Raw genomic sequence first — 11,278 nt, forward strand, 5'->3', positions numbered from 1 at the left:
AGCTCTTCTGCTTCCTGCGGCTCCGACAGGACCAGCCTGTCAGGGAACATGTCCTGTGATGCACAGCATCAGCAGCCATTAGAGGTGAGTGTCCTCGCTTTCCTCCTTGTGAGTGCTGAGCCGGGTTCTCCTGTGAGCCGTGATGGCTGCCCAGAGTCGACACAGAGCGGCGCCTCTGAAACACGCACGTCCAAATGCAACATTACAAACAAAACTTCCTAAACTGCAGTTGTTTTAAAAGGGATGTACTGATTGCTCAGCTAAAGATGGAATCAGATGATTTTTTTATTTGTTTTATTTTAACATTGAATAAGCCCCCACAACCCCTCAGTCTTTGAATGAATCTATAGCTAAACATAATAAAATTCTGGTTCACGGATGAATCATAGCAGCAAAAGGGCTAATTAGATCTGATATTGTAATAAAAAACAATAATATTGTGAGTAATGAAATAAGGTTTTAATAAAATAAACATGCACTGCAAGAAATGTCCATCTAACAAAGTTTTAAAATCTTATATATCCAGCCAAATAAAATCTTTTTCATCTTGTTTTGCGACTGATTTACTAAAGAACAGAACATGCTAGATTAYCTTGTTAGCCTGGAAATTTGACTCAAATTAACTGAAAAAGTCTGCCAAAGGAGTAAGACAAAATTCTTGAGTCAAATTAAGTGATTTCAATGATCTTACCAAGTAAAATTATTTATTTTATACTAAAATAGATTATCTGCATTTATCAGTTGGGTTTTATTTATCCAAATACTGTATCTCTGTCCAAAATCCTGCAGGATATTATTAGTAGAATTCCAAAGATGGATTAAAAAAATTAAAATACAAAACTTTATTTTTACTGTTAATATCTACATATTTTAATCAAGAATAAAAAAGGTTTATAAATAAAATATGCTGCTAATTATAATTGTTTGTGGGAATTTTTAAGTCAGACCTTCATAAAATTCCAAGTCTAAATCAGCCCAGAAAACTGCAGCTGCCACATCTTTATTCACTTGAGACATTGTGAACGTTTGCTGCACACAAAGCAATGTGCTCCTGTTTCTGCATGGGCAACCCTGTGTGAGGATGATGAGTGGAGGCAGCTCACCTTAACCCACAGTACACCAAGTCGTCCCTGGAGGCCACGTTGAGGAGACAGTCCAAGGTGAACTCATCAGAGAGCAGCTAACAAACAGGATGACACAGATGTAACTAACAAATGAGTAATACCAACCCACTTCAGGCATAAAAAGATAAAAAYAAAACAACTAACCTTATCAATATTGTCCTGATCCAGAGGGACACTCTTGAGCCAGTGAATCAAACTCCTTATTTCTACGGTGGAGGTTTTCTTTAAGGCCAGCTCAGCCTCTGCAATGTGGAAATATTACCATTAATAAGCTCCGTCTGACCTTAACACTAACTTATGGAGCATTAGGTGGTGTTAATGTTCTTGTTACAAAACACATTAAAGTACATAATCATTACTCAGACGATCATTCATGTCTGGGTAGTGTGGCTGCTGATCTGCAGCCCAACAGACCAAACCTCAGACAAAAACCAGTTCTGGCAGAAATAAGCCTTAAACTGAGGCGTGGTGAGGATCGACTGCAGCCACAGTGAAGACACAGTAATTATATTAACCGAAGCTTTGTCCTTTGATGTGATACTGTTCAGACTGCAGCTTGAAGTCAGATTATAGAAAGAGCTTCATCTTTAGTGGTACGGAACAGTACGATCATATCAGTGAATACAGATCTGATCATGACAAGCATGAAGTGCTAAAATGAATCAAAGTAAGTGTTTAAACTGATGTGTAAATGACATTGTTTAAATGCTTTTATTTCTCTACCAAATTGGTTGTTTTGTGTTGTTAAAACCAGTTTCTAAACCCTACAGTAGATGACCAAATGATTCTCACAAAACAATAAAAAAAACAGATGTAAAACTTGGACTGTAATTTTTCTTGTCATTCTCGTAGAACTTGGATGGTTTTRAGGCTATACTCCTCGCATCTGTGTCTTTAGTGCAGATGTTGAAGCGTTTCATGACACAGATTTAATACCAGTTTTGTTTGTTAGTTTGTGATGAAAACAGCTTTACCCTCCCTGGCAGCTGTTCTCCTCAGTGCATCGATCTGTTCCTGCTTCCTCTGGACAGATTTCCTCAGCAGCTCCTGGTACTCTYGCTCCTTCTCACTCAGCTGGTCCAACAGTCTGAAACACAAACAGACACCAGCTCTCAGCATCTATCTACTGACGCACAGAGTTGTTCATTATTAATTGTAGATAGAAGATGAAGAAAATGTAATCATCATAGACAGCATGTTGATCACAGAATCATGAAAGCAGCTGAATACCGCGTAGTTTCTTTCCGCATGTCTCTCAGTTTCTCGCTGATGGGAGAGGTGCCGATGATGAAGACATCAGCAGAGGAGGTTAAACTGGCTGTAGACCTGTTCCCGTACACAAGTCCTGCCGGCTGCGTGTCTGCTGGCGCCACCAGCTGGTCATGAACAAAAGCTTTGGGAGAATCCGGGTCGGCGGGCTGCTTGTCCGAGTTGACGTCTTCAGCTTCAAATGACGACTGCAGATGAATTTTCAGCTCTAACAGGCAGGAAGAGGGTAACACAGGTCAGCAACAAAGGTAACAATCAGATAAAATGAGAATAATTAATGTTGGATTTTTATGTGAACCTCAGTAGGTTCAGGTCTGAAGGGGTTAATTGTTTTTTTGATACATTTGGATTATTTAATCCAAATACATCTCAAACCATTTTGTAAACATTGGTAATGTCTGTGCTACTTTGCAGCTGAATAATCAGAGATTTGCTTTAAACAAGAATGAACAGGTGCAACTAATTTATTGGTCAGTGAGAGCATATAACAGCTTTACCTGGAAGTAGGACAGTTATGGCGTCCTGAACTGCCTGTCTCAGCAGATTGTCCAGAGCAAACATCCAGTGAGGCTTCACCTGTTGCTGCTTCAACACCTTCTTCACCTACACATAGTAAAAAGGTTGTTTAAGGTCGATACACACACAGCAGCTTCATTACAGGAAAACTCTTGGCTCATTAGAGACTTACTGCATCCTGGAAGTTAAAGAGCACCGCCTGCAGGCTGTTCAGAGGTATTGCCGCAGCTAAAAGAGTAGAGCGGAGATTGAGCAGACCACTGGTCAGTCGCTTTCTGTCTGGAGAGCGGATGTTGTCTCGCAAACAGGTGATAAGAGTGACGATGTGGTCTGCATTCAGTGATGAGCCCTCATCGTTCTTACAAAGGAGAGAGGARGAAAAAAACTGGAACATGAGGATGTAGTTTCATTGGGCCTCATGCAAGAACCGTTTGTACGCACAGATTTGTTCTTAAATTGTGCGTACGAGTGATTTAGGAGAATTTGTGGCATTCACCAATGTTTTCGTATTCTAAGATTTTTTTCAGATACGAACAAAAYTYACGAGTGGTCCAGACCTGTCGTATATTTTACGAGCAGTCAGTCTGCTGTTATCCAGATGGGTTTTCTTCACTAATAACTTTATATTTCATTAGTTTGAAGATAATTTGAGTTGAAAATAAATCACACTCCATAATTACGTTGACAATAGGCTATTCTGCTTGAATTAGAGTTATAATTTTAAATGTAATAATTTAGACTAACAATATTAATTGTCCGTCCGGCTGGCTTATCCAGGATCAGGTCGCGGGGGCAGCAGCAGAGACCCAGACTTCCCTCTCCCCAGCGACACTTTCCAGCTCGTCCTGGGGGACTCAGAGACGTTCCCAAGCCAGGGGGGATACATAATCTCTCCAATGAGTCCTGGGTTTTGTCCAAAGTGCCAGACATATTTTGAAAACATTTTAAAATGCTTATTTCAGAACCGCAACTGAGATCACCTGTGACGGTGTGCAGCGCTGTGTCTTCTGAATAAATGAAAATGATTTAACACAGTTGTTTATACTTTTAGCAGCTCTTTTTATTCCACAGCTGASCTGCTAAAAATGACAGATTTTCTTTTCTGGATCTCTGACAGACGGACTTCAATCTCTGAACTTGTAAAGTTCTTCTTTTTAGTTTTCGCTGTCATTTTCATGAATGGACACTTCCTTGTATCTGAGGCAGGAAACACAGCCTTATATGGTGTTTTTGGGGTGGTAATTATGCTAATCTCCTCTCGCGTGCACGAGCAGCTGGATACGAACAGGTGGAATTTACGCAGCTCATTTACACACTTTTCCTGAAGATAGAAGAGTTTGTTGAATCTGACGTGGCATGTTCGTACGAACCCTTTGTACGAACAAAAGTAAGAGAAATTTAGGATAAGAATACGAACATGTTCTTGCATGAGGCCYATTCTTCTTGTATTTAAAAACTCATCTTCATTCATAGTACCGATCTTAATCTGAATGTGTTCAAATTATAGATCATTTTTTATAATATCCTCATCAACATCTGTTTAAAATGTCATGTTTTCAGACATGCTGTTGTTTTCTTTCCCCCCTCCACCCACCTGAGACAAAGACTCCTGTATATTAGAGATGACATGAGTGATGTACTCTGTGAGAATTCTGTGGAGCGTCGCTCGCCTCTCGCTATCCTTTCGCAGCATGAAAAGACCAATATTCTCCTCCGTCGAGGCTGGACTGGACATGTCTGAAGAAGAGTCGTCAGGTCTTCTGAACAGGAGGAGGCAATGAAAAGAGAACTCAGACAGAAATAAAAAGAGCTGTAAATGTGTTGTTTCTATTCTAAACAGAAAGATTGTTTATTATGAATTTAGAACTTAAACCTCAGTGTGGTTTGACACAGAAACAGACGGTCTTTACAGTAATAACGTCACTCACAGCAGGTAGCTGTTAGCGGTGGGTGGGCTTTGCGAGATTTCATCCGCCCTGATGACTGACTGGTGCCTCCTGAGGTCCAGAGAACAAGCCAAATCAGCTGAATCAGAGTACGAGTCCGTGTCCTCCACGAGGATGGAGATGGGCACAGACAGGCTGCGGTGATAATCAGCTGCGAAACCCCAGAGAGACACATTTCCTAGTTTTCAGAATGCACGTTTACCACACAACTAAAGCAAAAAAAATTACAAATAAAAACTATTTGATGRTAATGCAAAATTAATCCAAAACATGTAGTCCATATATTCTCAAACTGGGGTCCTRGAACTCTCAGTGGTCCATGAGCTATAGCTTGGGGGTCCCCAGAATAAATTACAATAAATTATTAATTATTTAATTTCATTTTAAAATGTGCATATATACACATAGGCCAGTAAAACAAACATACTTAACCAAAATAAATTACATTTAGGGGTTAAAATGACAGTAAATAACTTAATCAGCATGTACATTTACAGGGAGTGCCTGGAAATGTCTCTCCCCTGTAAGGGGTTCCCAGACGCAAAACGTTTGAGAAGCCCTGATGTAGTCAAATCAGCTGTTTTACCGTTAACAAAAAAGACAGAAAGCAATAAAAAATGTCTAAGGTTTTAAGAGGTTTAAGGAATTTGAGAAAAAATAACGACTGAGTGTGTGAACCAAATCCTTACAACCGTGAGCTGAATCGTCCAGTTCTGACTCCTGCTGGGCTTTGGTCTTCTTCCTGGGGGACGACCTGAGGAAGGGGTCCATGAGCAGCTCTGCAGCCGTGGCTCTGYGGTCTGGATTTGGCTCGAAACACCGCATGATGAAAGCCTTGGCCTGGTCGGACATACACTCTGGGACATTTGGGTGGATCTTAAACATGCCGACCTGGAATTTTTATAAGAATGTGGTAGAATTACTCAAATAATGTACGGAAAACCCTTCTGGTTCTTTGTGGTGCACTAATGTTCTGTATATGGTACTCGTATAACAAATACTGTATGTGTTTAAACCAGTGGGTCTCAAACTGCAGGGTGGGACCTCCATGTGAATCCACTCCTTAGGATCTGTTTTTGTATAGTCAGAGATGGATGAAGCAGCATATTTTTATGCTTTAGCAAAGTGCAGTTCTTAAATTTTAATTGTTTCTTTTAACAGAAATTAGAAAAACTCCAATGAGCAACCTAGAGACAAAATGTCACTGAAACACTAATAAAATAAAAGCATAAAAACAGAAAATGTTGGAGAACCAATGTCCAAATTATCATTATGATGATGACAATTACCTCAGATTTTTTGCTTTAATAATATACTTAGCACTTGAGAAAATTAAAGTTTTGTTAATTTGGACCAAATGATAATTTTTGTTTAGGAGTAAATTATTAAAAAGGCACAAAAGTCTGCAATTTCACGTGGAACAAGATGGACACGGCAGCAAAAAAATAAAAAATGCAGCAAAATATGTTTTGGATTCCGTTTTGTAACTAAATCTGTCTGGCAACTCTGCTGAAGACTCACTGGAGGAAAAGTCAAACTGAACTCGTGTGGGAGGCAAGTTGTTGCAGGATGCACTGAATGTAAACACGGCTGTAGAAGCTGCCAACTTTCCGTGTACTTAAATTTACTCGCATGGTAACATGTCAACATAAACACAACTCTGCTTTATTTACCTTAAACATGGCTGCCTGAGGACTTCCCAGCTCGTGAAAGGGTGTTTTGCCTGTTGCCATTTCTATAATGGTGCACCCCAGGGACCAGATGTCTGCAGGCTTCCCATAACCTCGAGGTCCTTGGTCTATAATCTCTGGAGCCATGTACTGAAGAGTCCCTTTAAAAAACAAAGCAGCGCAGGGGTCAGGAAATGCCACAACTCTCACCAGTTCCCATCTAACATYCAAGTCTCACCAGTAAAGGTCTCAGTGCACGGGTTAATCCCTGCTAACCGCTTCGATGTKCCAAAGTCTGAGATCTTCAACACGCCGCTGTAGGTGTTAATCAGAACATTGTCCCCCTGAAGCACACACAAAACGATCACTCCTAACTTGTGCTGAAGAATTAAGATGAATTGTCTCTAAAATCAAACTCAGCTCACCTTAATGTCTCTGTGGACGATCTGATTATCGTGCAGGTATTTCAGCCCCTCGAGGATTTGCTTGGTGTAGAAGATGATGGTGGGTTCGTTGTCCTTTAGAGGACCCCATTTAGCATGAAGAAGAGACGACAAACTGCCTATATTAAGAGTGCAACACATTACAAGATGGAAAATATTATTTTATATAAACTGAGACTGCAAAAAAGCTCAAAATATACAGATTTTAAATAAATACATACAAGAAAATATAATTGTTTTTATATCTTTGTCAAACTGTCACATTAAAACAAAGAAACACACCGAACTYGTTTCCTATCACGTGTTCTTTTTGACAGAGAATTGCATCATTGTCTGACAATGTTTTCCTCAGTAGGCAGGATATTTTTGGAAACAKCCAACTCTGGTTTCCTGTTCATGTTGCATAATCACATTTTCATTTGTTTATCTGCACATTTTATATCCAAAATGCTTAATAAATGCATCATCCTGTAAATAAAGTCATCCTGTATGGGAAAGTCAGACTTAAAAGCAGTTATTGCTCTTGTGTGTTCTGTAATTTGATAGAAACCAAGCTGAGGGTACTTTTAAAGTTTCCAGTCCTTGAAAGAACAAAGTTTCACACAATGACACAATCTTACTGTTAGACAAGCATTTAAAATTGTTAAAGTTTGAACCTCCTGGGACTTCTTCCATGAATATCTTGATGAAACCATCCTGACTGACGGAGCCGAGATACTGAACAATATTCCTGTGTTTGAGCCGTTTGTGCAGAGCTATTTCCTCATGGAGGGGCTGGGAGTATCTGAGGTAGACAAAGAGGTAAAAAAAAAAACGTGTGATTGGTTTAATTTCACCAACAAAACAGCTGACATGATAGATTTTATGATCACATGATATAGAACTGATATTAGTTTGCATCAGAACACATTCATCTACAAGGATAGCAAATCTGCTGTTTCAACATTTTAAAATCCTTTAAYGATGCATTACCATCCTTACAGTTTGTCAAATACACAAAGATTGCTCAGTCGCATTAATGCAATGTGGTTTTAAATGTATTCACTCCCCTTGGTATTATTTTAATTTTTTTCCAACCACTAACTTCAAAAGCCACATTTCATCTACAATGAATATTCATGCCAAGGGTATTGTGGAAATAAGAGGAATGAGTGATGTCTTACGTGCTGTCCTTCTCAGGGATCTCCTTGATGGCGATGCGAACCTGGTTGCTCAGGTCCCTCCCAGCATACACCACTCCGTATGTCCCCTTCCCGAGAACCACCTTATTACCATTCTCATTGGTCTCRTAAATGTACTGAAGGAGGAGAACAAAAGCAGCATGAATGAGTGAGGGGGGAAAATAAAGCAGAACTGTGAGGAATTTTATAGGCAGGCAAGGAAAGCGWCACGGTGCAGAGATTTCTGGCAAAAAAACTTGGAATTTCACATTTTTATCACAACATTTAAAGGGAAAATGTTTGGAAAAGGCTACACTATGTTATGAATAAGGTTCATTTATAAATGCAGTTGGGTTTCTTCAGAGGCGCCTGCAGGATTTTATTGGAGGGTACGCACAAACCCATCTACTTGACCCACACAAAAACAGGCCACATGGGCGCAACACAGGAACATCAACTTGGCACCGCGCCAGATCCTGACCGACAGCCACAGGAGCGCTATGCGCATCTGTCCCATAGGACATTTGTCCCGCCTTTGACTCGTCACAGTACGAAATGTCAAAGAAAGAAAATTTAAAAATCCACAAATGTTTGCTATTTAGTGGCTGCAGTTTGCAACATCACCACCTTATTTCTGTCTGCGTCCTTTGCAGGAAGAAGAGAGAGAGAGAGGAAGACAGAGATGCAGCATCAGATCAGTCATAACGCGCTGCAGTCACTGCATAAAAACAATTAAATTAAATAAAAATAGGGCAAGAATTTATGCAGACTGTAGTGGAAACTATGTAAAAACGCAGCAAAACAGACACTGATTAAAGGATGAGGTCAGTGAAAGGTGATATTCAGAGGTTTTTTTTTTTTTTTTTTGAAGGGGAACAAGATGTGGAGCGACAAGAAACCCTCAGCTCAGAACACATTTTGCTCAAACTGAAAAAAGGTAACGGTCTGACTGAAACCAGGTGGTTAAAGTTACCTGTGGCTGAGAGCTGCTGGGCTCCTGTGGGAGAGGTGTAACTGAGGAGGTGAAGGCAGAGAGAAGCTAGCTTTGTCCGCGGGAGGAGAGATTTCCTGGCTCAGGTGCTGTCAGTTACATCCAGAGGGCAAAGCGACGGCACTTTATTTCTCTACTCTTTCGTAAACATTTCCACAAGGTTTAACCGTTTAAAAGTCTACTAACCCATGTTTAGTTAGCTTCACCGCACAGTCAAAGCACCAGGGCAGCCACCAAATAAACAAAACAAACTAACCAATTACTTTAGTTTCGGACGCATGCGCCCACCCCAAGAGATGCACACAGATGAATGTACAGGAACTTCTGACAAAAGACAATTTCTTATTTTATTTTGTCCACCATTTTTGTAATCCTAAAGAGTGAAAAATCATAAAAAAGTGTAATGCTTATAAAACCATTTTTTAACTCAAAGGAAAATCTCAAAGTACGCACAGTGCGTACAGCCGTACACCTGCAGGCGCCACTGGGTTTCTTCCTTTTCCTCTCAGACAAGACAGGTTTAAAATAGAGCAAACATTGTGTCAGGAATGAGGATTGACCGACCTCGGGTATTTCCTCAGTTTGATGCTGTGGGTCCAGAGTCGAGTCTTCAGCCTGGTGAAGCAGTGAGTTCACCAACTCGCAGAAACTAGAGGGAAAAAAACAGGAATAGTTGTTGAAACTGGTGTGTTTCTTGTTAGTAAAAACAAAACAGGAAATTCACAATCAGATCTGTGTTTTTGCAAGAGATTTCAATTAGAACGGAAGCTGTGTTCTGTTCATTTCATTCAGTTCCAAAAACATGATGTTATGATTTTAAAAAAAAAGTAAAAGTTAAATCAATGAAACGATGCCAACATACAACAGTGGCTACATTTGTACATGCATCTAGACCTCAGTCAAACACAAAAAGTGTAACAATGAAAAATAAAGGATTCAATTCTAATGCTAGTTTTTGTTTGTTCAAACAATTTTTTATGATTTAATTTTTTAATGTGTAAAATCTTTTTTATGCTTAAAATCGATGCATTTTTACTATATTAAACATTTAGCTTTAACTCCCGTCTCTCTACCAAATCTTTTCATACAGTCCGCTCTGATCTCTAAAATTAATAAAAAGTAAATTTGCGATTTTGCTACAAGGAAAACTAACAAATATTTAATTTCTGTTTGACCTATAAAACAAAACTGCTTTAAAAAAATTCAATATTTTTTTTTGCATTTAATAACTTTGCATCTGTATGACCCATTAAGAGAAAGCATAAAAGCAACAGTGTAGCGTAAAAAAATAGTTAATGCAAATCACTATAAAAACACACGCATTTCCAATAAAGTTTCATACAGTCGTACTTTGACACAAAAATATATTCTTTCAGTTTTACATTAAATTCCTTGGAAACAGTTCCAATAAAAACATTCCTAAAATAATGTCATACTCAAATAAATAAATAAATAAATAAATAAATAAATAAATAAATAAATAGGCCATCCTAAAAATATAATTGTTTTGTAACTGAACTATTTCTGGTGTTAAATTCCACAAAAGGTTGTGTATTTAAAGTGAAACTGAAGACGACGTGTTTTGAGGAGTATTTTTCTGGAAGGCAGAGAGGAAATATGACTCATGCATCTCATGATTTGTTCACATCCAGGTCGCAGTGAGTCTGAAAACTGACCGAAGCTCTGACCTAATGTTTCCATTTTTTTCCTCAGTCTGTTGGTCACCAGACTATTTCCTCACAGCTTCACAAGTCACTCACCTTTTACAATGACTCTCTGTGGGGAAGCAAAGCTGGAAGTCATCAGAGTTGTAGTGGACGTACAGGAAGCAACTCCGCTCATCAATCTTTGACACACTTTAAGGAAAAAAACAACCAAATAACAACAAACGCTATTTACAGGTGCTGGTCATAAAATTAGAATATCATGAAAAAGTAGATTTATTTCAGTAATTCCATTTAAAAAGTGAAACTTGTATATTATATTCATACATTACATACAAACTCATATATTTCAAATGTTTATTTCGTTTAATTTTGATGATTACAAATGACAACAAATGAAAATCTCAAATTCAGCATATCAGAAAATTAGGCTGTGTCCAAAACGGCAGGACGGGTCCTCCGAAGGTCGAATTTGTCGGCCGCATACGTCATAGC

At 39.0% G+C, this 11,278-nt stretch overlaps 1 protein-coding gene across 1 annotated transcript in view; it reads right to left on the minus strand.

The window, feature by feature from the left end:
* Positions 1-11,278, minus strand: part of si:ch211-1i11.3 (mitogen-activated protein kinase kinase kinase 5) — a gene marked incomplete at its 5' end in the record, with an annotated part of 23,068 nt that continues 11,790 nt past the window's right edge. The window contains 17 exon segments of the mRNA XM_014018595.1: positions 1-175; positions 1,104-1,180; positions 1,269-1,366; positions 2,099-2,211; positions 2,355-2,601; positions 2,891-2,996; positions 3,082-3,267; positions 4,504-4,669; positions 4,838-5,006; positions 5,545-5,746; positions 6,529-6,686; positions 6,764-6,869; positions 6,951-7,087; positions 7,625-7,752; positions 8,132-8,265; positions 9,684-9,768; positions 10,880-10,975. Coding sequence (XP_013874049.1) covers positions 79-175; positions 1,104-1,180; positions 1,269-1,366; positions 2,099-2,211; positions 2,355-2,601; positions 2,891-2,996; positions 3,082-3,267; positions 4,504-4,669; positions 4,838-5,006; positions 5,545-5,746; positions 6,529-6,686; positions 6,764-6,869; positions 6,951-7,087; positions 7,625-7,752; positions 8,132-8,265; positions 9,684-9,768; positions 10,880-10,975 — 2,305 coding nt within the window. The 3' untranslated portion in view covers positions 1-78.

This window comes from Austrofundulus limnaeus, unplaced genomic scaffold, assembly GCF_001266775.1.
Source record: "Austrofundulus limnaeus strain Quisiro unplaced genomic scaffold, Austrofundulus_limnaeus-1.0 Scaffold196, whole genome shotgun sequence".
Classification (NCBI taxonomy): domain Eukaryota; kingdom Metazoa; phylum Chordata; class Actinopteri; order Cyprinodontiformes; family Rivulidae; genus Austrofundulus; species Austrofundulus limnaeus.